The sequence below is a fragment of the Coregonus clupeaformis genome, chromosome 26 (genome assembly GCF_020615455.1).
Source record: "Coregonus clupeaformis isolate EN_2021a chromosome 26, ASM2061545v1, whole genome shotgun sequence".
Taxonomy (NCBI): domain Eukaryota; kingdom Metazoa; phylum Chordata; class Actinopteri; order Salmoniformes; family Salmonidae; genus Coregonus; species Coregonus clupeaformis.
This window is the reverse complement of record NC_059217.1, coordinates 16576709-16602559: the sequence shown is the minus strand read 5'-3', so window position 1 is coordinate 16602559 and position 25851 is coordinate 16576709. Positions and strand designations below refer to the sequence as shown.

At 48.4% G+C, this 25851-nt stretch overlaps 1 protein-coding gene across 1 annotated transcript in view; it reads right to left on the bottom strand.

The window, feature by feature from the left end:
* Positions 1-174: 174 nt before the first annotated feature.
* Positions 175-25851, bottom strand: part of LOC121540421 (protein Niban 1-like) — a 46035-nt gene continuing 20358 nt past the window's right edge. Inside the window, exons 2-14 of the mRNA XM_041849276.1 lie at positions 16299-16429; positions 16033-16161; positions 15735-15855; positions 14551-14715; positions 14006-14121; positions 13811-13915; positions 13547-13709; positions 12041-12228; positions 11632-11778; positions 11335-11445; positions 11093-11200; positions 8980-9091; positions 175-487 (exon numbers count right to left, since the gene is read on the bottom strand). Of these exons, the coding sequence (XP_041705210.1) occupies positions 363-487; positions 8980-9091; positions 11093-11200; positions 11335-11445; positions 11632-11778; positions 12041-12228; positions 13547-13709; positions 13811-13915; positions 14006-14121; positions 14551-14715; positions 15735-15855; positions 16033-16161; positions 16299-16429 (1721 nt within the window). The 3' untranslated portion in view covers positions 175-362. The remainder of the gene's footprint in view (positions 488-8979; positions 9092-11092; positions 11201-11334; positions 11446-11631; positions 11779-12040; positions 12229-13546; positions 13710-13810; positions 13916-14005; positions 14122-14550; positions 14716-15734; positions 15856-16032; positions 16162-16298; positions 16430-25851) is intronic.

The window sequence follows — 25851 nt, the reverse complement described above, 5'->3', positions numbered from 1 at the left end:
CTTTAGACCATTCTAAAATAAATAATGGATTTATTGTGATGGAGTAGGCTATATTACATGCATTTATTAGACCTTTTAAAATGTAGATGTTCCAAAGGTCTGCATCATGGCTTGTAGGCTATGCGTGGAAGCCAGGAGATGCTAAATGTGTTTATGTTAATTAACGGTCAAAAACTGAGACCAGCAGTTATTTGCTTGACAATCACCGGCTGACAAAATGTCATGACCGCCACAACCCTACCCTTGTGCACCCCCACCTTGGGGCTGGGTCTCAGTGTGGGTCTGGATATAGGTAGAGGTCTCAGGGTGGGTCTGGATATAGGTAGAGGTCTCAGGCTGGGTCTGGAGCTGTCTGGGGAAGCCTAGCACCCTGACTGGGCTGCTGGGGTGGGGATGGAGGGGGTGGAGAGGAGGCTGGAGCGGCTCAGGAGGTCTCTGCTGTCTGTGAACAGGTTGTGTTTCTTCAGGCTGGCTGCCTCCTCCACCACTGTAGAGCAAACAGAGACATTATTTTTTATTTATTTAACCTTTATTTAACCAGGTAAGCCAGTTGAGAACAAGTTCTCATTTACAACTGCGACCTGGCCAAGATAAAGCAAAGCAGTGCGATAAAAACAACACAGTGTTACATATGGGGTAAACAAAACAAAGTCAAAAATACAACAGAATATATATATACAGTGTGTGTGAATGTAGTAAGTTATGGAGGTAAGGCAATAAATAGGCCATAGTGCAAAATAGTTACAATTTCGTATTAACACTGGAATGATAGATGTGCAAAAGATGATGTGCAAATAGAGATACTGGGGTGAAAATTATTTGGTGTTGCTTTGGTGACCAGTGAGCTAAAATAAGACAGGGAATTGCCTAGCAGTGATTTATAGATGACCTGGAGCCAGTGGGTTTGGCGACGAATATGTAGTGAGGGCCAGCCAACAAGAGCGTACAGGTCACAATGGTGGGTAGTATATGGGGCTTTGGTGACAAAACGGATGGCACTGTGATAGACTACATCCAATTTGCTGAGTAGAGTGTTGGAGGCTATTTTGTAAATGACATTGCTGAAGTCAAGGATCGGTAGGATAGTCAGTTTTACGAGGGCATGTTTGGCAGCATGAGTGAAGGAGGCTTTGTTGCGAAATAGGAAGGCGATTCTAGATCTAACTTTTGATTGGAGATGCTTAATGTGAGTCTGGAAGGAGAGTTTACAGTCTAACCAGACACCTAGGTATTTGTAGTTGTCCACATACTCTAAGTCAGACCCGCCGAGAGTAGTGATTCTAGTCGGGTGGGCGGGTGCAAGCAGCGTTCGGTTGAAGAGCATGCATTTAGTTTTACTATTGTTTAAGAGCAGTTGGAGGCTACGGAAGGAGTGTTGTATGGCGTTGAAGCTCATTTGGAGGTTTGTTAACACAGTGTCCAATGAAGGGCCAGATGTATACAAAATGGTGTCGTCCACATAGAGGTGGATCCGAGCGTCACCAGCAGCAAGAGCGACATCATTGATATACACAGAGAATAGAGTCGGCCCGAGAATTTAACCCTGTGGCACCCCCATAGAGACTGCCAGAGGTCCAGACAACAGGCCCTCCGATTTGACACATTGAACTCTATCTGAGAAGTAGTTGGTGAACCAGTTGAGGCAGTCATTTGAGAAACCAAGGCTATTTAGTCTGCCAATAAGAATGCGGTGGTTGACAAAGTCGAAAGCCTTGGCCAGGTCGATGAAGACGGCTGCGCAGTACTGTCTTTTATCGATCGCGGTTATAATAACGTTTAGGACCTTGAGCGTGGCTGAGGTGCACCCATGACCAGCTCGGAAACCGGATTACATAGCGGAGAAGGTACGGTGGGATTCGAAATGGTCGGTGATCTGTTTGTTAACTTGGCTTTCAAATACTTTCGAAAGGCAGGACAGGATGGATATAAGTCTGTAACAGTTTGGATCTAGAGTGTCACCCCCTTTCAAGAGGGGGATGATCGCGGCAGCTTTCCAATCTCTGGGGATCTCAGACGTTACGAAAGAGAGGTTGGACAGGCTAGTAATAGGGGTTGCGACAATTTCGGCGGCTAATTTTAGAAAGAAAGGGTCCAGATTGTCTAGCCCAGCTGATTTGTAGGGGTCCAGATTTTTCAGCTCTTTCAGAACATCAGCTGTCTGAATTTGTGTGAAGGAGAAGCGGGGGGGGGGTTGCAGAGCTGGTGGCCGGGGTAGTGGTAGCCAGGTGGAAAGCATGGCCAGCCGTAGCGAAATGCTTGTTGAAATTCTCGATTATTGTACATTTATCGGTGGTGACAGTGTTTCCTAGCCTCAGTGCTGTGGGCAGTTGGGAGGAGGTGCTCTTATTCTCCATGGACTTTACAGTGTCCCAAAACGTTTTGGAGTTAGTGCTACAGGATGCACATTTCTGTTTTAAAAAGCTAGCCTTTGCTTTCCTAACTGATTGTGTATATTGGTTCCTGACTTCCCTGAAAAGTTGCATATCGCGGGGGCTGTTCGATGCTAATGCAGTACGCCACAGGATGTTTTTGTGCTGGTCAAGTATGAGGAGAACCAGGGGCTATATCTGTTCTTAGTTCTGAATTTTTTCTTATTTAAGATTGAGAGGAAAGCACTTTTAAAGAACAACCAGGCATCCTCTACTGACAGAATGAGGTCAATATCCATCCAAGATACCCGGGCCAGGTCAATTAGAAAGGTCTACTCGCTAAAGTGTTTTAGGGATCGTTTGACAGTGATGAGGGGTGGTCGTTTGACCGCGGACACATTACGGACTCAGGCAATAAGGCAGTGATCGCTGAGATCCTGGTTGAAGACAGCGGAGGTGTATTTAGAGGGTAAATTTGTCAGGATGATATCTATGAGGGTGCCCATGTTTACAGATTTAGGGTTGTACCTGGTAGGTTCGTTGATAATTTGTGTGAGATTGAGGGCATCTAGTTTAGATTGTATGTTGGCCGGGGTGTTAAGCACATCCCAGTTTAGGTCACCAAGCAGTACGAACTCTGAGGAAAGATGGGGGGCTATCAGTTCACATATGGTGTCCATGGCACAGCTCGGGGATGAGGGGGATCTGTAGCAAGCTGCAACAGTGAGAGACTTATTTCTGGAAAGGTGGATTTTTAGAAGTAGAAGCTCAAACAGTTTGGGCACAGACTTGGATAGTATGATAGAGCTCTGCAGGCTATCTCTACAGTAGATTGCAACCCCACCCCCTTTGGCAGTTCTATCGAGATGGAAAATGTTGCAGTTGGGGATGGACATTTCTGAATTTTTGGTGGCCTTCCTAAGCCAGTGTCACGGTTTCGGCCGAGGAGGCTCCTTTTCCTTGTTCGGGCAGGCTTCGGCGGTCGTCGTCTCCGGAGTACTAGCTGCCACTGTTCGATGTTTCATGTTAGATTGGTTTTGTCTGTTTGTTACACCTGTTTATTGTTAAGTGTTCATTAGGCACCCTATTTAGTTCTCTTGTGTTTGGTCAGGTGTTGTGTGTAATTGTTCGATGTCACGTGTTGTTGTTGGTCCTCTGTTTTGTGCTCTCTGTATTCGTTTTGTTTAAGAGAGCCCTGCACGTTGTGCGTATTTACTTTGGACAGTCCGGTGTGCGTATGTTTCGCCTGTGGCCTGTTGCCGTGTTGGCTTGTACTGTCGGACTTCACTATAGACATCTGGTTTTGAATCTCTGTGTCCTGCGTGTGATTCCACGTTCCCTCTACACTCAACCCTGACAGAATTACACACCATCTATATGGAATCAGCAGGAGCACCCGCACCCACCGAGATCATGGAGGAGCGCCTTCGTGGTCAGGAGGATAGAATCAACCAAATCGGGCACGCCCTGGACCGAGTGATGAACACCCTCCATCGATGGGAGACCAGCGGGGTACCCACACCCCCCACCTACCGCACCATCACCATCGGTCAGCCCGCCCGTCCAACTCCCGGAACCCAGTGGGATTCGGCTCTCGCTCCCGAGGGCGTACGACGGCACCGCTGCCGGGTGTCAGGGGTTCCTGTTACAAGTTGAACTCTACCTTGCCACCGTACACCCGGCGCCCTCGGGACACGAGCGTTTCCGCCCTCATCTCCTGTCTCACCGGCAAGGCGTTGGAGTGGGCCAACGCCGAATGGAGGAGAATAGACGCCGCTACTATCACCTATGCGGAGTTCTCCTGCCGCTTCCGTGCAGTGTTCGACCATCCACCAGAGGGGAAGGCGGCGAGGGAGCGTCTATTCTACCTCCGGCAGGGGATGAGGAGCGCTCAGGAGTTTGCACTGGAGTTCCGGACTCTAGCGGCAGATGCAGGGTGGAATGAGCGGGCACTCATAGACCACTTCCGCTGCAGCCTCCGGGAAGACGTCCGCAGAGAGTTGGCGTGCAGGGATACTACACTTTCATTTGACCAGTTGGTTGACATGGCCATTCGGCTGGACACCCTGCTCGCTACCCGCGGACGTCCCAGGTGGGGGTCGCCCATTCCACCCTCCAGCGCCTCCAAGCCGAGCCCGATGGAGCTCGGAGGTGCTGGCGCTAGAGGAAGGAGAAGAAGGAGCCCGAGGGGGGCCGTCCCCTGCACCAACTGTGGCCGTGGAGGGCACACCGCGGCTAGGTGCTGGGGAGGGTCCCCTGGTGGAGGAGACGGCAGACCACACATTGGGGAGTCCTCCCAGGTGAGTAGGCGCCCCACTTACCCAGAGCTTTCTGTCGTACACATAACCATAACTGTTTGTTTTCCACAGGTTGCACCTCGTTCCCAGCATAAGGCGCTAGTAGATTCAGGCGCAGCTGGGAATTTTGTAGATCAAATTCTGTGTAGAGTTAGGGATTCCCCTCCTTCCGGTTAATAATCCTTTCCCTGTACATGCCCTAGATAGTCGTCCGTTAGGATCCGGGTTGATTAGGGAGGTCACAGCGCCACTTAGGATGGAGATGCAGGGGGGTCATGAGGAGACGATCCAGCTCTATCTGATCGACTTTCCTGCGTATCCGGTGGTACTGGGGCTTCCCTGGTTGATTACCCATGATCCTACTATATCGTGGCGAGAGAAGGCTCTTAAAGGGTGGTCTGCTCAGTGTGAGGGGCTATGTCTGGGTGTTTCCGTAGGGGCGACCTCGGTGGAGAGTCCGAACCAGATGCCCGCATTGCACATTCCACCCGAGTATGAGGATTTGGCACTCGTGTTTAGCAAGACAAGAGCGGCACGGTTGCCGCCTCATAGACAGGGGGATTGTGCGATAGACCTCCAGGCAGGAGCTGCGCTCCCGCGGAGCCATGTGTATCCGTTGTCACAGGAGGAGAAGAGGGCAATGGAGACATACATTGCCGAGTCTCTGAGACAGGGATACATACGGCCCTCCACTTCACCCGCGTCCTCGAGCTTCTTTTTTGTGAAGAAAAAGGATGGAGGTTTGCGCCCGTGTATTGATTACCGCGGTCTAAATCAGGTGACTGTGAAATATAGTTATCCACTCCCGCTGATTGCGACTATGACGGAGTCATTACACGGGGCACGGTTCTTCACAAAATTGGACCTCAGGAGCGCATATAACTTGGTGCGCATTAGAGAGGGCGATGAATGGAAGACAGCATTTAGTACTACCTCCGGTCATTACGAGTATCTCGTCATGCCATACGGGTTAATGAATGCTCCATCAGTCTTCCAATCCTTTGTAGATGAGATTTTCTGGGACATGCAGGCGCAGGGAGTAGTGGTGTACATAGACGATATTCTGGTGTGTACAGTTCTACCCGGGTCGAGCATGTAGCCCTGGTGCGCAGAGTATTGAGGAGATTGTTGGAGCATGACCTGTATGTCAAAGCCGAGAAATGTCTGTTCTTCCAGGAGTCGGTCTCCTTTTTGGGTTATCAGTTGTCTGCGTCAGGGGTGAGGATGGAGGTTGACCGTGTGTCAGCCGTGCGTGATTGGCAAACCCCAACCACGGTTAAAGAGGTGCAGCAGTTCTTGGGTTTTGCGAATTACTACCGGAGGTTTATCCGGGGTTTTGGACAGGTGGCAGCTCCCATAACGTCCCTTCTGAAGGGGGGTCCAGTGCGCTTGCGGTGGTCAGCTGAGGCGGACAGGGCTTTTGGGAAACTGAAGGACCTGTTTACCTCGGCTCCAGTGCTGGCGCACCCGGATCCCACTTTACCATTCCAAGTGGAGGTGGACGCGTCTGAAGCCGGTATCGGGGCTGTTCTTTCACAACGGTCCGGCACACCACCTAAACTCCGCCCCTGTGCTTTTTATTCGAAAAAGCTCAGTCTGGCGGAGCGGAATTATGACGTAGGGGACAGGGAGCTGTTAGCCGTGGTACAGGCCCTAAAGGTGTGGAGGCATTGGCTTGAGGGGGCTCAACACCCTTTTCTCATTCTGACTGACCACCGTAACCTGGAATACATTCGGGCAGCTAGGAGACTGAATCCTCGCCAGGCTCGGTGGACTATGTTTCTAGCCCGGTTCGTGTTTAAGATCACTTACATCCCTGGGTCCCAGAACGGGAAGGCAGATGCCCTGTCTCGGCGGTATGACACAGAGGAGAGGTGCGTGGAGCCCACTCCTATACTACCTAAGTCTTGTCTGGTTGCACCGGTGGTATGGGAGGTCGATGCGGAGATCGAGCGGGCATTACCCACCGACCCTAGCCCTCCAAAGTGTCCGGTGGGTCGGACGTATGTCCCGCTCGAGGTCCGGGATCGGCTTATTTATTGGGCTCACACGTCACCCTCCTCTGGACATCCAGGTATTGGCCGGACGGTGCACTGCCTTAGTACAAAGTACTGGTGGCCAACGTTAGCCAGGGAGGTCAGGATTTATGTCTCCTCCTGCTCAGTGTGTGCCCAGTGTAAGGCGCCCAGACACTTGCCCAGGGGTAAGTTACAACCCCTGCCCGTTCCACAACGACCCTGGTCTCACCTCTCGGTGGATTTTGTTACAGACCTTCCCCCCTCACAGGGGAATACCACCATCCTGGTCGTTGTGGATCGGTTCTCGAAGGCCTGTCGTCTCCTTCCCATGCCGGGTCTCCCTACTGCCCTACAGACCGCTGAGGCACTATTCACCCACGTCTTCCGGCATTACGGGGTACCCGAGGATATAGTGTCTGATCGAGGTCCCTAGTTTACCTCCCGAGTCTGGAGAGCGTTCATGGAGCGCTTGGGGGTCTCGGTGAGCCTTACCTCGGGGTACCACCCGGAGAGCAATGGGCAGGTCGAACGTGTTAACTAGGACGTGGGTAGGTTTCTGAGATCGTATTGCCAGGGCCGGCCGGAGGAGTGGGCGAGATATGTGCCCTGGGCCGAGATGGCACAGAACTCTCTACGCCACTCCTCCACTAAACTAACCCCTTTCCAGTGTGTGTTAGGGTACCAGCCGGTTCTGGCACCTTAGCATGAGAGCCAGATCGAGGCCCCTGCGGTGGATGAGTGGGTGCGGCGCTCGGAGGAGACGTGGAACGCTGCACACGTCCATCTGCAGCGAGCCATCCGTCGACAGAAGACGAGCGCCGACCTCCACCGCAGTGAGGGGCCAGTGTACGCACCTGGAGATCGAGTCTGGCTCTCAACCAGAAACCTGCCCCTCCGCCTGCCCTGCTGGAAGCTGGGTCGGCGGTTTGTGGGGCCTTTTAAAGTCCTGAGGAGATTGAACGAGGTGTGTTACAGGTTACAACTGCCCATTGATTACAAAAATATTAACCCCTCGTTCCATGTGTCTCTCCTCAGGCCGGTGGTAGCTGGTCCACTCCAGGACTTTGAGATAGAAGAGACTCCTCCGCCCCCGTTGGACATCGAGGGGGCTCCGCGTCACACTGTTCGGGCCATCCTAGATTCTAGACGCCGGATGGGGGTCTCCAATATCTCGTGGAGTGGGAGGGGTACGGCCCGGAGGAGCGGTGCTGGGTGCCGAGGAGGGACATCCTAGACCCGTCTCTTCTGACCGAGTTCCATCGTGGTCATCCTACGCGCCCTGCTCCGCGTCCTCCTGGTCGTCCCCCGAGGCCGGGCGGCGCACGGCTGGAGCCGCGCGTCAAGGGGGGGGGTACTGTCACGGTTTCGGCCGAGGCGGCTCCTTCTCCTTGTTCGGGCAGGCTTCGGCGGTCGTCGTCTCCGGAGTACTAGCTGCCACCGTTCGATGTTTCATGTTAGATTGGTTTTGTCTGTTTGTTACACCTGTTTATTGTTAAGTGTTCATTAGGCACCCTATTTAGTTCTCTTGTGTTTGGTCAGGTGTTGTGTGTAATTGTTCGATGTCACGTGTTGTTGTTGGTCCTCTGTTTTGTGCTCTCTGTATTCGTTTTGTTTAAGAGAGCCCTGCACGTTGTGCGTATTTACTTTGGACAGTCCGGTGTGCGTATGTTTCGCCTGTGGCCTGTTGCCGTGTTGGCTTGTACTGTCGGACTTCACTATAGACATCTGGTTTTGAATCTCTGTGTCCTGCGTGTGATTCCACGTTCCCTCTACACTCAACCCTGACAGCCAGGATTCAGACACTGCTAGAACATCAGGGTTGGCAGAGTGTGCTAACGCAGTGAATAACTCAAACTTAGGGAGGAGGCTTAGGATGTTAACGTGCAAGAAACCAAGGCTTTTATGGTTACAGAAGTCAACAAATGATAACGCCTGGGGAGTAGGAGTGATACTGGGGGCTACAGGGCCTAGGTTAACCTCTACATCACCAGAGGAACAGAGGAAGAGTAGAATAAGGATACGGCTAAAGGCTTTAAGAACTGGTCTTCTAGTGCATTGGGTACAGAGAAAGAAAGGGGCAGATTTCCAGGCGTTGTAGAATAGATTCAGGGCATTATGTACAGACAAGGATATGGAAGGATATGAGTACAGTGGTATGGGGAATAACTTTCAGCAAGCACACTAATAATATTGGTGTGGGTGAGCAGAGAGAGTAACATTGTAGTAATGCCTAAGATGTGTATTACACTTGAATAAGATAAAAGTAATAACTCCAATATGTAGTAGAAACAATACCTTTGATGACTTCCTTGTTCAGACTCTGCAGCAGAATGCCCTCATAGATATTGTGAACATGGACAAAGTTGGAATAGTCTGCATAGATTAACTGTTTAAGACCCTGCAGCTCCTAAAGACACAGAAACAACCATTTCAACCTGTGATTTTCTAAACAATAATGAGATTTCAGGATACAAAAAAATATGTAAAGGCTTGTGCTCTCAAAACACTATTATTATTTTGGGGCAGTATAACATATGCTGACTTTCCCCCCATTTTCTTGAGGGTTTTGAAGGTCAAGTTTGCAGGTGTGTAGCAACTGATAATGTAATAAAATACCAATAATGCAATAGCAGCTAATAATGTAAGAACTTTTGCATGTGTAATAGTGTAATAACTTTAACCAATAATGTAATATTCACTCTCTTTTTTAATTTTTTATTTTTTATTTAGGACGTCCCAGGAATGTCACAAAATGGTCGCCTAAAGTGGTAAGGACATTGTGTTATGGTCCCCTGTAGGTTTTGTCTAGTTCCCGGTTTATCCCAGGGACGTCCCCGAGGACATTTTTAGGATGTCCTTGGGACGTTGTGTCATGGTCCCCTGGAGGTTTTGTCTAGTTCCCGGTTTGTCCCCAAGAACGTTTTTAGGACGTTCAAGGAACGTTGTTTCATGGTCCACTTGAGGTTTTTGTGTAGTTCCCAGTTTGTCCCTGAGGATGTTTTTAGGACGTTCTTGGGATGTTGTGTCATGGTCCCCTGGAGGTTTTTGTCTAGTACCCGGCTTGTTCCAGGGGACGTCACCTGACGTCACAAAGAAACGTTCTCCCAAAAATAAAAATAAACGTTCTACCCAGGACATACACAGCCTAGTTTCATTACACATCACCCGTTGTTACTGTTGCCATGGCCTTGATTGGTGAACCACTGATCCATTCACAGCTCATTGTCTTTTGGCAATGTTAGACACACACACACACACACAGTGCTTTTAACATAGTGTTTTCAACTTACATATTTGACACACTGACATACAGTACTGTGTATGTTTATTCATACAATACTTATTATTCAGCATGTCTTCACCTGTGATTTTAACTCACAACCTCTTGGTTTATGGAATTCAGATTTTTCTGCTACGCCACCATGGCTATGTCAATTACTAATTTCACCTGTATTCCTACACTTTGTACTTCAAATTAAATCTCTGGTCTGTTAAAAATACTCTTAAGAAAAACGATTTAGGAGTAACATTAAAACAGAATAATATGCCCAGCTCAGGTGGACATTCCTGCAGTCAGCATGCCAATTGCACACTCTTTCAAAACTTGAGACATCTGTGGCATTGTGTTGTGTGACAAAACTGCACATTTTAGAGTGGCCTTTTATTGTCCCCAGCACAAGGTGCACCTGTGTAATGAGCATGCTGTTTAATCAGCTTCTTGATATGCCAAACCTGTCAGGTGGATGGATTATCTTCACAAAGGAGTTTATTTCAATTGACTGATGTCCTTATACGAATTGTAACTGTGTCAAATCTTTGAAATTGTTGGATGTTGTATTTTTGTTCAGTGTAGGTATGAATGTGTAGTGGACTTCTGAAATTCTATGGACTTTGTGCCGCAGCAGAATGATCAGCATGCCCCAAATGTCAGTTCAAATCCCAAGTGGGGTCATACTGAAAAGTCAAGGTCAGAATGGAAGTGCAATGGTAACGCCCCCCCACCCCTTGCCCTTGCCAGTCTGTTGTGGCAGTGGATATAAATACAAAGTGTTCCTCAAGTGTGTGACACTTAATTGGCATGCCATTAAAGACAGTTATTAGACTATTGATCACTTTTTTTTAACCACTTTATAATGTAATAATCAACGCAGAATGTAATAATAATAATTTAATTATTACATTATGCTCAAAAACGTTATTACGTTATGCATTCAGCATATTTATTACATTATTGCCAATTTATTACATTATCAACATTTATTACATTATAAATGCAAAAGTTTTACATTATTAACAGCTATTCCATTATTGGCAGTTATTACATGATCAGTTGCTACAAGGTGGGGGCCAGGTTATGTGTGTTGGTTCTAGTGTTAGGTTAAAGGGTAAAGTGTGTGTATTGACTCACTGTTTTGTAAGTGGGGGCCAGGTTCTTCTTGATGTAAGGCAGAGTGATCTCCACCAAGGCCTCGTGAAGGATCCTCTTCCTCACCGTACCGCTGTCATAGTCATATTGCTGCAACATACAGAGAGTTTAGTCAACATATAAACATCTATTTTGATCAGTGCTTGTCTCGGTGAGTTCCTCTGTATGCCAGTGAGGTAACTGTGCTTTATACACTGATGTGTAATAATGAATAAGCAGCGTACCTTGAGCACCCTGTGCCTGGACTTCTCCATGGCAGAGCCTGCGTTGCCTGGGTTGTCCTCTATGTCCTTGTAGAGCAGCAGATGAAACGTGTACGCTGCATTCTCCACCAGCTGAACACAGAACACGGAGGAATGAACTGGGAGCTCATCAATCAATGGCACAGCTAGCACACTGTACATAGCTATTATTATTTATCGTCATCACTGTCTGTCTGATTCACAAGAACTGAGACTGTCTGATGAGTATTGACGTGTGGAAAATCTTAGTAAGTCACTTCGTGTGTGTGTAATGTTTACCTGCTGTAGGTCTATCTGGGTGCTGTGGACCAGGCTGCTGATGTTGGAGAAGCCAAAGCGTTCCTGTAGGTTGTGCAGCTGGTCATGGAGAGAGTTGATCCTCTGGTAACAACTCAACAGATTGGGCCTACTCAGTTTCGCTAGGGCCTGGATAGAGGGAAAGAGGAAGAGGGGGATGAGAGGGAGGAGAGAGAGGGTGATGAAAAGGAAGCGACAGAAAGGGAGAAATGGGTGATGGAGTTTGATAAAATGGGAATAGATGAGAAAGAGGAAAAAGGGGTGAGGGAGAGAGGGAAAGGGTGAGAAGAAAGAGAAACGGGATCAACAGACAAAGTGAGGGTCAAGAGTTTGAATAAAGGATAGCTCAGACAGGATTGTTTATGAGACGAAGATAAGAGGAAGTGTGCACCTGCTTGAGTTCATTGGTAACCCCGCCCTCCTGGAAGTCCTGACACAGTTGGTCCATCTGGCTGTCACTCAAGAGCCGTGCTTCCTGGAACCCTGAGCTGATTGGTCCCATCAGCTCCTCCAGTACAGAGGCCAGGTAGGGCTGCACGCCCTCCGAACAGAACTTTTCTGCAGGCTCTAATACACTGGCTACATCAGGACAGATACATTCATTAGCTGCTCTGATACACTGGCTACAGGAGGACAGATACATTCACTGCTGCTCTCATGCACTGGCTACAGGAGGACAGATACATTTATTAGCTGCTCTGATACACTGGCTACAGGAGGACAGATACATTCGTAGATTCATGCAGACCACAAGCTAGGGCTTGGTCAATAGAGCAAGATACAGTACTGTACATTGAGTCACAGTTTAAGCTCTCTCTGGATTTAATCTATAGTGCTGCTGTTCCATTAATGCAATAAAAACAGGCTTTAATTAACATAAAACAAGGTATCTTAAGTGCTGCTTCCTAAGATGGATAATTGTAACTCATTTGATGGAGGGTATTGGCATGGCTCGTGTGTAAACTGCCTGTGTTAATGAACATGAATATTGTAGTCCAGTGTACAGAGTCATCAGATCTGCTGGGTGGCATTTGCTGTCCCAACAGAGACATTCACTCTCACAGGGAGTTAGCTAGGTATCAGTGTCAACAACACTGAATTGAACAACATAATAATGTACACCAACGCCCCAATACCACACCCTAACCTAAGCCCTGCTGGATCACCAACAGGTCTACCCAGCCCCCTAAAATCAGACACACACAATCTCACACGTACGCAAAGGCAAGCACGCATGCACGAACATGTGCGTGCACACACACAGTCTTGTATAACTAACCTTGTGGGGACACACAATTCAGTCCCATTCAAAATCCTATTTTCCCTAACCCCTAACCCTTACCCTAACCTTAACCCGAAAACCTAACGTTAACCCTAAACCTAAACATAATCCTAGCTCCTAACCCTAACCCTAAAACTAACCCTAGCTCCTAACCCTAAGACTAATTTGAACCCTAACACTAATTCTGACCTTAACCTTAAACCCCCTAGAAATAGCATTTTACCTTGTGGGGACTAACAAAATGTCCCCAGTTGGTCAAATTTTTGTTTTTTTACTATTCTTGTGGGGACTTCTGGTCCCCACAAGTATAGTTAAACACACACACACACACACACACACACACACACACACACACACACACACACACACACACACACAAGTACACAAAAATGCATGCAGTTAACCTGCCATGTTCATGGATGCATTCATGCAAAACAGTATCATGTGACAAACTACAAGTAACATATTGCATTTGTACAGCCTGTTTGTCTTGTAGTGAGTGAGAGCTGCATAGCCCTGACTCTCTTGCTGAATTCTAAATTAACCCCTACCCATATATGAGCATAGTATGGGGGCAGATTTTGGATTGATTCTCTCTACAGGGTTAGTCGGTACCTCGTAGCTTTCCCTCCAGGTAGGTTCTGGAGTTGAGGATCTGTTCCATATCAGAGCGTATCAGCACCTCCTGCTGGTGAGCTGCCGTCCTACACTCCTCCTTCAGAGCAGTCAGACCCTCAAGCAGACGCTCCTGCACCAGGATATAGGCCGCTTCTACCGTCTGTGGTGTAGAAGAGAGAGGGGTCAAGGGTTAGGGTTTAAGGAAATATACACACACACGCATCATCATCATCATACTTTAGTATTGGCAGCGTGACTCACAGCGAACCACACTCTCTTCCTATCTGTCTTCCTGGCCTTCAGATGAGGCAGCATGTCCTTTTCCAAAGAGGGCAACAGCTCCTCCATAACCAAGTTGGCCAGTACCTATACACACACACATAAACACACAATGTGGGGGAGGGGGGGACAGAGTTTCAATGTGAGTGTTAGAAGCTAAACCAGACAGTAACCTACCCTGACGTCACTTCCAATCAGCATGTTCCAGGAGTCATAGCTGCCCTTCTCCTGTCTGTAGAGGTGGACCGCGTTGAGGAAGGCCTGCACCTCAACTGTATTCTTCTTTAGGAAGTCTGAGAGAGAGAGAGAGAGAGAGAGAGAGAGAGAGAGAGAGAGAGAGAGAGAGAGAGAGAGATGGAAGAAATGTGTGATGCTTCTCTGTCTTTTAACATGGAAGTCAAATCTGGGCTGTGTTCCAATTCCCTACTTGTCTCCACAAAGTGTGCACTTACAAAACATTGTGAAAACATGGGCTAGCGGAAGTTTCCACTATGTCCCATACACAGGAGAGAGGGGGGTGAGTGACTGCACACTTCAGAGTGAACGGAAGAGAATTGGAGCACAGCCCTGGGCTTAGTTCTGACTGAGCTTTGTGTATGCTCCCCTCCCTCAGGAGACCCTACATGAAAATGTTATTAAAGTTATGCCTATGCATCTTTGCTTCAGTGCTGGTGTGGCGAACCTGCTACCATGGTAACCGTTCGTTCTTGCTGGTTAGTTACCTTGGTTCTGGTGGCGGATGCAGTCGGAGAGGATGGAGAGGAATTCAGCTTGGCGAGTCTCCTGTCGGAAGCAGAAGTAGTAATCCCTACGGTACGGAAGCCTGAGGTACACAGGGAACTGTCCAGGCATGCCGATTATAGGAGGGGCAAACTTCTCATTTACATCTGCAATAGAAACACACACATTATCATGTTGGTCATACACATTGGCTGTTAATATTATTACACACATCATGCTGGGCCATAGCATGGGACTTATGGGACACCCACCCACCCACCCACCCCCACCCACCCCCACACACACACACACACACACACACACACACACACACACACACACACACACACACCAGTCTGCCTGGTTTTACTAGAGGAACACACTGCCTATTCCAAAGGACGAAACATGTGATGATTTTAAGGTAGTACTCATCTCTCATGAGAAAACAAATGATCAAATGTGATCAAAACAACTGCCTTTATCTGCATTTGTGGCCGTCTGTAACAGGAGAGGTAATGCTGCTTCTCCCAGAGTAGCAAGGACTAAAAAACACCCACTCACTGTGCTCTCTACACATCTAAAAGCAGTTGAGGTGGGAGTTAGGGAACAACAACGTATTTGACTGAAATTTGGCAACTTTCAAAATAAGTGTCCGGAATGGCAACAGAGACAAAATGAAAGAATCTCCCAACAGACAGACACAGCATGTATCAGTGCTCAGTGGATGGAATGGTTTTATCAGTCCGGTTCTATAAAGACTGGTTTCCCTACGCTTCTGTGTCCCTGTAGGCAGGTTTGAACAGGTTTTAGGCCAGACTGTTTGTTTCAAGGATATTTGCATTGGGATTTCACTAGACAAGTAGGAAACCAAGCGAACCCTACATAGAGACTGTCTGCGAGAAAGGGATTGCCATTGTGATTTTGTGTAGCAACAGAGAGGGTGTGTAACTTAACCCACACACATTCATACTCACACTCACCCACACTCACACACTCACATTCACACTCTGAGTACTAATAGAAGATCCAGGGCTGGTGCATCTATCGACTGTCTAGTTTGGTCGGTATATGTCATAATATATATTAATAAGGAAGCACAGCATCGGTAGTCAGCTTCGACATTGCTATTTGCTTACACAAGTATGGATGCCCAAAACTGACATCCTACTACATGATATATACTCACTGTTGGTTTCAGAAACAGGGAAGCATTTGTCCACCATGGCCATGTATTTCTCCTCTGTGGTGAGCACAGTGCCCCCTGTTGGCAGCAGCTTGTGGCACGGGGGTACGCCCTTCACAAAGGTCTGGAAGAAAGGAGTCACTGCACTAGGGCTATTTCCATTTTTCTGTTATTTATTTAGCTCAAATACTGTATACATTTTTCTTATGCTGCTTATTCACCTACTCAGACAAAATGTCTCCCCAATGACGATGTCCTCCTTATGGCTGTTAAAAAGGTGTCATAAGAGTTTCCTGCTCACCTCAAAGCTGTTGTGGCACTCCAGGCAGTAGTTGGCACGCACCACCACGTACCTCTCTTTCCACTTCCTGGTGTCCTCAAAATGGAGGACTTGTTCCTCATACAGCACCTCCCCAGCCTCCGGAGGACCCTGGATCAACACAGAGATTATGTCATGATGCCATGTCCGCAGTGGTAATCAATGGAGAGATCCATTGAACACATACGCACGCACACACACACACACACACTCACACACTCAAGCGCACACACACACACACTCCTTACCCTCTGTTTGAGGAGCTGCTTTATTTTCTCTTTCGGCTTCTCCAGCTCACCCTGGACTTCGGAGAAGAAGACTACAGAGCACTGTGTCCTGTAGTGGGGACCGAACTCTTTCAGCTCTGCCTCTGCACAACCTACAAACAACATCACCCAAACATACAGTAACTAGCATTATACACTGAGTATACAAAACATTAAGAACACCTGCTCTTTCTATGGCAGACTGACCAGGTGTATCCAGGTGAAAGCTGGAGAGGAGACTGGCTAAAGAAGGATTTCTAAGGCTTGAGACAATTGAGACATGGATTGTGTATGTGAGCCATTCAGAGGGTATTTGGGCAAGACAAAAAATTTAAGTGCCTTTGAACGGGGTATAGTAGTAGGTGCCAGGTGTACCGGTTTGTGTCAAGACCTGCAACTCTGCTGGGTTTTTCACACTCTACAGTTTCTCGTGTGAATCAAGAATGGTCCACCACCCAAAGGACATCCAACCAACTTGACACAATTGTGGGAAGCATTGGAGTCAACATGGGCCAGCATCCCTGTGGAATGCTTTCGACACCTTGTAGAGTCCATGCCCCGACAAATATAAGCTGTTCTGAGGACAAAAGGGGGTGCAACTCAATATTAGGAAGGTGTTCCTAATGTTTTGTACACTCAGTGTACAGTATGTAGTAGCAGCTGTAATAGTAATAAAGTATAGTGACTACTATAGTGACTAATCTCCCGAGTGGCGCAGTGGTCTAAGGCACTGCATCGCAGTGCTAGCTGTGCCACTAGAGATCCTGATTCGAATCCAGGCTCTCTCGTAGCTGGCCGCGACCGGGAGACCCATGGGGCGGCGCACAATTGGCCCAGCGTCGTCCAGGGTAGGGGAGGGAATGGCCGGCAAGGATGTAGCTCAGTTGGTAGAGCATGGCGTTTGCAACGCCAGGGTTGTGGGTTTGATTCCCACGGGGGGGCAGTATGAAAAAAATAAAATAAAAAATAAATAATGTATGCACTCACTAACTGTAAGTCGCTCTGGATAAGAGCGTCTGCTAAATGACTAAAATGTAAAATGTAGTAGATGTATTGGTAATGGCAAGGATAATTCATAGTGATTGTGTGAAGAATAGTACTGTAATTGAGCAGAAAAAGGGGAAGTTCTACAGAGGCTAATTCGTGAGGTTTACTTCATATGAATCATTTATTTCTAAAACGCTATATACTGTATGAATTTTCAGAAATGTTGGTATATTAGCTTTTATTGTTTAATGAACTAATGAAAGCGATTGGTGTGTTTTTTCACTATCTAATCATGACATGGGTGTAAAAACGGCTAGCTCATCTCCTTTCCAAGACCCTAACTTTCTTTTGGTTTTCCTATTGGAATAAGGTCATGCCAATCATCATAATCTTATTAGCCAATCAGCAGCCTTTTTCCCGGGACTTAGCATAATATCCGACCAGGCAGGGCCTCAGGCAGTCTGTAGTTTCCGTTCTGATGACCAATCTGTTTTTCTCTCCTGCTTATACAACCTCCTTAGAAGAAATTGCTTTTCTTTCTGATGTTTATTGTGCGTGCAGCTAAATGTAAGTGCCAAAATCCTGAAGTCTTGTTGTTTGGAGATAAATAGTGTCTGTTGTAAATATGTACCATGTGTTAAACTTGTTAGCTAGCTAGCTAGCTTGCTTACTCCCGCTAGTGTTAGCATTAGCATTAGCATTGTCATCCGGAATTCATTACTATTTAGCATGCTTATTAGTGAATAGCATTTGTTAGCATTTGTCTGTTGTGCTAGGCTATTTTCTGTTGTAGATCGCTCATGTTTATTATGTTGTTTTATCATGTGTAGTTATTTATACATTGCTCTATTGTTATTTGTGCATCTATCATGTGTTTGGATCCACATAGCCTGTTTAGTTGTTGACATGCAAATATTTCTCCTCTTTTCTTTACAGAACCACAATTAGTATCAGAGAGAGTGGTATTGTATGTGTGTGTGTGGATCTTCATTGAACCTTGAACTGGAACTACTGCTTCCTCGTGTTCTGAATGGACACCCTGTGGTGGGTTGCTAACGACCTAAAATCCAGCACCTACGTTTTTATCCCTTTTTATTGGTCCTTCGAATTCAGAAACAACCCATATTTTTCATGGTCCTTCGAGCCGGATTCAGTAACTACCAAAGTTCAAGGTTGCCAGTCTCCAGAGAAGATCCTCCACAAGTTGTGGTTTGTACCCGCCGTCAGACTCGCCCCCCACATCGACTGGTCGACTATGAGGTAAGCTACGAGTCAAGGCAGACACCACACACAACAACGCACCACTCCAACGAGGGACCACGAGCAGAGGGGGCTGTGAGTGGAATTAATTACCATTGTACCCTCCTGTACAAGATGAGAGAGAAACCCGTTCTTCTTCCAGAACAGTCGTAACGTGCCTGAAGCTGATAGGAGAGGAAACTGAGAAGTTGACACGGGAGATACTGGAGCTATCGGAAGAGCTAAATTCATCCGCTTCAATGGGTCCCCAACAGTTGAAGTCACTACCCAGGCTGACCCGCAACAGTGAGGATGGAGCCTCACCTTCATCAATGGCCAACTCACCGGCCCCCCATAGCAGGCGCACCTCGACTAGATATTGTCATCATCAAAGTCAGCCTGAGCGGGCACAGCTGGTGACAACCAAAGATGATAAACTGCAGTCACAAAGGCAGCGTGATAAGATAGAGCAGCTCATTGAAAACCTTGGGATCATAGGGCTCTCCTTCTCAGACCAGTCATCCTCACCGTCATCATCTACTCAGTCAACCCCTTGAGGTCATGAGCCATCGCACCATCGAGACCGGTCGACTTCTCATTGCAGAACTCGTAGCCCTATAGCGCCACCTAGAGGGCTGACTCACCTAACCGCTGTGGTCAGCCTACACCTGATTGCCGTCGTCAGCCTGCACCTGACCGTCATGACTACTCACCTGACCGCTACGGTCAGCTTACAACTGACTGTCCCGCCGCAACTACTCACCTGACTGACGCCGACGCGACAACTCACCTGACCGCTACGGTCAGCCTATGCCTGATTGCCGTCGTAAACCCTCAATTGATTCCCATTGTCAGCCCACGCCTGAGTGTCGGCGACTACTCACCTGACCGTAGCCGCCGCGACTACTCACCTGACCGTTGTCATCACCCCTCACCTGACCATCGCCACTGCGACTACTCGCCTGACCGTCACCGCCGGGCCTACTCACCTGATCGTCGTCGGCACTCACCTGTCCGCTACCGCACACCTTCTCCACCCAGCCGGGAGCGCGTCTACCATGGACTAACTCCTACCATCCCCAACTTCATCAATGAAGACCCACGAGAGTTTGCAAGGCTGAATGTGGCCCTTGACAATGTTTTGCCTGTAGATGCAACAGAGTGCTTCAAGTTTCAGATATTGGTGGACCACCTTAAGTTGGAAGAGGCTTTGCTAATTGCCGACTCCTACAGCAACAGCAGGTACCCATACAGTGCCACCATGGAGTCCCTCACAGAACTGTATGGCCAGCCCCACCAGCTTGCCCTCCAACGCATTGCAAGGTTAATGGGTGGCCCCAACATCAAGAGTGGTGACACCAAGGCATTCCGAAGATTCGCTCTGAGGGTGCGTGCCTTGGTTGGCATGTTGGATCAGCTAGGGAGTAATGGACAGAGAAAACTGAGGTGTGGCTCACACATCTCCCGCCTCTTAGCTAAGTTACCACACGACCTAAGTGCCAACTTCAAGAGATGATGGGGTTCACACAATACACCCATTCCAGCCCTCCTTCACCTGGCAGAGTGGCTCGAGTACGAGGTGAGAGTGCAAGTAGATGGCATGCAGTTCAGTAGCGAACAAAGCAGAGACCACCCTAGCTCACGCCGAAATCAGTGTAAAGACAAATCCTTCCCCAAGACCATCACCACCCTCCATGGAGGTGAAACAGAGAAAGGACGAATTCGAACTCTCTGCACAGAACCAGTCTCCGGAGGAAAGGTCACGGGAGAACCCAAAGAAGTATTGTCTGTTCTGCAACACCACGCAGCATTACATGAATCAATGCACCAACTTTCAGCTCCTTTCGAAATAACAGAAATAATCCTGGATCAAGACAAATGAAAGATGTTGGAAGTGTGGACGCGAACACCAAGCAGCTTAGTGTACTCTCAAGGCTAAGTGCAAGAAGTGCGAGAAGAAGCATCTTGAGATTCTCCACGAGGTCAACACTAGCCCGACTGCTACAAAGAACGCTAGCATGAACTCTATGAAGACTGTCAGCACAAAGGCGTCAACAGAGAGCATTTGCCTGGTGAGCTCCACCGCAGAGACCCTCTATGTTGATCGACCTTCCAGCAGCAGCAAGGTGCTGCTGAAGATGAGTCGAGTCATCTTGCGGAGCGGCAACAAGTCACTTGACACGTACGCCCTGTTGGACGATGGGTCGGGCGCACTATACTTCTACATGAAGCAGCAGAGCAGCTAGGCCTCCAAGAAAATCCTGAGGACTTGGCACTTCTACGGTGTGTCAAGATATCAGAGTTGTCCATGGAGCTTCTGTGTCATTCTCTGTGGCCCCTGTTACTCAACCAAACAGGTCCTTTGACATCCACAGAGCCTTCACAACTGAAGAGTTGGGCCTTGCACCGCATACCTACCCGGTCGAAGCCCTTAAGAAAAGATATCAGCACCTCAAAGGCCTACCCCTTCAACCACTGGACCAGTCGCAGCTGTTACTGCTCATCGGATCAGATTCTCCCCATCTAATCACCCCAATGGAGCCAGTGCATTTGGGTCCCCCTGGCGGACCTGCCGCCATCAAGATTCAGCTCGGATGTACCCTTCAAGGTCCTTCAAAGTTCCTGCAGCAAAGTCTTGCTCCACAACAGTGCCTTCATACATCCCTTGTCTCTCCATCTGCAGAGCTCTTCAGCCATGTAGAGAAGCTCTGGCAGTTGGATACGCTACCGTACAGGAGTGAGAAGCTCGTCACACGGTCCAGACAAGATGTAGAAGCCATGCATCTACTGGAGGAGAAGACAGTCAGGGTCGAAGTGGACGAGGTTCAAAGGTACGCCACTCTCCTTTTGTGGATGAAGAACCTTCCTCCCTTGGAAGCTCCAAAGGAGGCAGTACTGGCTCATCTGCGAGGGACAGAGAAGCGTCTGTCCAAGGATCCAGAGAAAGCAGCTATGTACAACGCAAAGATTCACAAGTTGGTGGAGTCCGGCCACGTTAAGAAACTATCCCCAGTAGCAGTCGAAGAGTACCAAGGTTGGTACATTCCCCATCATATGGTCCATCACAATGGGAAAAACAGTTGTCTTCAACTGTTCCTTCAACTACAGGGGCAAGAGCTTGAACGAACAACTCTTTCCCGGACATACCTTGGGAGCTACTCTGCTTGGAGTCCTTCTCCATTTCCGGGAACACTCTGTGGCCATCAGCAGTGAAATAAAGGGGATGTTCCATCAAGCCCGCCAGCTACCCGAAGACCAGCCTCTTTTCCGGTTTCTGTGGCGAGACCTAAACCGTGATGATTACGCTGATGTCTATGAGTGGCCGGTTCTTCCCTTTGGGATGACATGTAGCCCCTGCTGCGCCACGTTTGCCCTTCAGAAGCATGTGTTCAACCACAGTGAGTCCGAAGGAGATGTGCGTTTTTCTATAGAACGCTGTTACTATGTAGACAACTGTCTACAAAGCCTCCCCTCTGTGGATGAAGCCAAGAAACTGCTGGACAAGATGAAGCACCTTCTTACTGAGGGAGGATTCGATATACGCTAGTGGGCCAGCAACCTTCCAGCAGTCATCGAACACCTACCTCAAGAGTCCAGGTCGGAGAACGGTGAGCTGTGGTTCACCAAGGATGGCGTGGAACCCCAAGAGCACACCCTTGGATTACAATGGCAATGTCTTTCTGACACTCTTGGCTACAAGCAAGGTCACATGGAGAAAGTTGAACCCACCATGCGCAACATATATCGGATCCTTGCCAGCCAGTATGATCCACTCGGCTTCATCGTCCCATACACCACACGGGCCAAGGTTGTGGTCCAGAGGCTCTGGAATAAGAAAAGAGGGTGGGATGACCCAGACCTACCTGAAGATCTTCTGCAAGCGTGGCTTATTTGGGAGAACGAACTTCCACAGCTGTCTCAGGTCACACTGCCAAGGTGTTACGTCAGCCCTGACATGGACCTCCCAACCAGCACAAGAAGTGTTCATGTCTTCAGTGATGCCTCAGAACGTGCATACGGTGCCGTTGCATCCCTCTGTACTGAAGACACCAATGGACGGATCCAAATAGCATTCCTTGCAGCAAAATCAAGAGTGGCCCCAAAATGACAACAGTCGATGCCAAGACTCGAGCTCTGCACTGCACTCACCGGTGCTCAGCTGGCCGTGGTCATCAGAAAATAACTCACCCTGGAAATCCATGAGGTCACGTACTGGTTTGATTCTACAACAGTCTTAACCTGGCTCCAGTCAGACTCCTGCAGGTACAAAGTATTTGTAGGCACAAGAGTTGCAGAAATACAGGAGCTCACAGACTCCCAGGCCTGGCGTTACGTGGACACGGAGAAAAATCCGGCTGACGATATCACACGTGGAAAGACGCTGTCTCAGCTTTCAGAACCCAACCGTTGGAGTCAAGGTCCTCCATTCCTGTGGCAGGCCCAGTCATCCTGGCCGAGAAGACCAGACCAAGTACCTCCTGATGAAGCAGAGGAGCTGCGGAAGCCTACCTTCTGTGGACTCCTGTCAGCGGACACCAAGTCGTCTCTCCCTGATGTTGCCCAGTTCAACACTTTCCGTGAGCTGGTGGAAGCCACAGTGCAGTTGCTACACGGGGCAGCCAGTAGTGCCGACAGCCCTTCAGCCAACGATTTCAAGCAAGCAGAACCCGAAGTACTCAGACATGCTCAGTCTGAGAGCTTCCCAGAAGATGTCTCCCTACTAGAGGCAGGCAAGCCAATCCTTCCGAGCAGCTGTCTGGTGACGCTGGCCCCGGAGTATGACAACGACACCGGACTGATTCGTGTTGGAGGTCGCCTTCGGAGGTGTGACCAGCTGGGCCCTGACGTTCTTCACCCAGTGGTTCTGGATCCAGGTCATCCGCTCACCAGGTTGCTGATCAAGAAATATGATGAGCAGCTGAGGCACCCGGGCCCAGAGAGGGTGTTTACTGAGTTACGTCGAAGGTTCTGGATTCTGAGAGGGAGGGCAGCCATTCACCATTTTCAGCTTGGCTGCACCGAATGCAGGAAGTGGCGAGGCCAGCCAGATGTGCCTAGGATGGCCCGACTGCAGCTCCACAAGCCCACATTTTATTCTACAGGCGTGGACTGCTTTGGACCGTATATCATCAAGATTGGGCATCATCTTTAAGTGCATGACCACCCGGGCTGTACATGTGGATCTACTGACGAATATGGATTCCGATTAATTCCTAATGGCATTGAGACGCTTCATCGCTCGAAGAGGAAAGCCCTTTGAGATCCTGTCTGATCGAGGAACACATTTCAAGGGAGGGGAGCGAGAGTTACAGGAGGCCTTCATGACTCTCCACCCACAGCTCCAGGAACAGTTAGCCAGTCAGAAGATTTGCTTCGCCTTCAACCCACCAAGTGCACCACACTTTGGAGGATGCTGGGATAGGGAGATCAGATCCATCAAGACTGCCCTGCAAACCACTCTTGGTGTGCAGACCATCTCCGAAGAGGTGCTGAGGACTGTCCTAATCGAAATAGAAGGGATCTTGAACTCCAAGCCCTTGGGATATGTGTCGTCTGACATCGCGGATCCGGATCCAATCACTCCTAACTCTCTTCTCATGGGGCGGCCAGACTCGTCACTACCACAAGTAGTCTACCCAGAGTCTGAACTGCTCAGTCGCAAAAGATGGAGACACAGCCAGGTTCTAGCCGACCATTTCTGGCACTGCTTCACACGGAATTACTTACCTGCACTTCAAGGCCGCCATAAGTGGCACAAGGATAAGGAAGACCTTGTAGTTGGGACCGTTGTGATGATCGTGGATGATAAGTCTCCTAGGGCACTCTGGCAAATTGGAACTGTCAAATCAGCTTTCCCTGGAGCAGACGGGAAAGTGAGGACAGCAGAGATCCAAGTCTAGGACAGAACCTACGTCAGGCCTGCTGCTCGACTCATCCAGCTGCCCGCCCTTCCTCAAGTAGCTACTGACCCTTAGCTGGCTTGTCTGTTGAAGCAAATATGTACAACACATTTGGGGCGGCTGTAAAAACGGCCAGCTCATCTCCTTTCCAAGACCCAAACTTTCTTTTGGTTTTCCTATTGGAATAAGGTCACGCCAATCATCATAATTTTATTAGCCAATCAGCAGCCTTTTCCCCCGGGACTTAGCATAATATCCGACCAGGCAGGGCCTCAGGCAGTCTGTAGTTTCCGTTCTGATGACCAATCTGTTTTTCTCTCCTGCTTATACAACCTCCTTAGAAGAAATTGCTTTTCTTTCTGATGTTTATTGTGCGTGCAGCTAAATGTAAGTGCCAACATCCTGATGTCTTGTTGTTTGGAGCTAAATAGTGTCTGTTGTAAATATGTACCATTTGTGTTAAACTTGTTAGCTATCAACCTAGCTTGCATACTCCCGCTAGCGTTAGCATTAACATTAGCATTGTCATCCGAAATGTATGACAATTTAGCATGCTTATTAGCGATTAGCATTTGTTAGCATTTGTCTGTGGTGCTAGGTTATTTTCTGTTGTAGATCGCTCATGCTTATTAATCAAATTAAATCCAAATCAAATTTTATTTGTCACATACACGTGTTTAGCAGATGTTATAATGGGTGTAGGGAAATGCTTGTGCTTCTAGCTCCGACAGTGCAGTAATATCTAACAATTTCACAACATATACCCAATACACACAAAAAAGTGAGGAATGGGATTTAAGAATATATACATATATGGACAAGCAATGACAGAGCGGCATGGACTAAGATACAGATGAATATTATAGAATAGAATGCAGTATATGAGATGAGTAGTGCAAGATATGTAAACATTATTAATGTGACTAGTGTTCCATTTCTTTAAGTGGACAGTGATTTCAATAGGCAGCAGCAGCCTCTAATGTGCTAGTGATGACTATTTAACAGTCTGATGGCCTTGAGATAGAAGCTGTTTTTCATTCTTTCGGTCCCAGCTTTGATGCACCTATACTGACCTCGCCTTCTGGATGATAGCGGGGTGAACAGGCAGTGGCTTGGGTGGTTGATGTCCTTGATGATCTTTTTGGCCTTCCTGTGACGTCGGGTGCAGTATGTGCCTTGGAGGGCAGGTTGTTTGCTCTCGGTAATGCGTTCGGCAGACCGCACCACCCTCTGGAGAGCCCTGTGGTTGTGGGCGTTGCAGTTGCCGTACCAGGCGGTGATACATCCCGACAGGATGCTCTCAATTGTGCATCTGTAAATGTTTGTGAGGGTTTTAGGTGATAAGCCACATTTCTTCAGCCTCCTGAGGTTGAAGAGGCTCTGCTGCGCCTTCTTCACCACACTGTCTG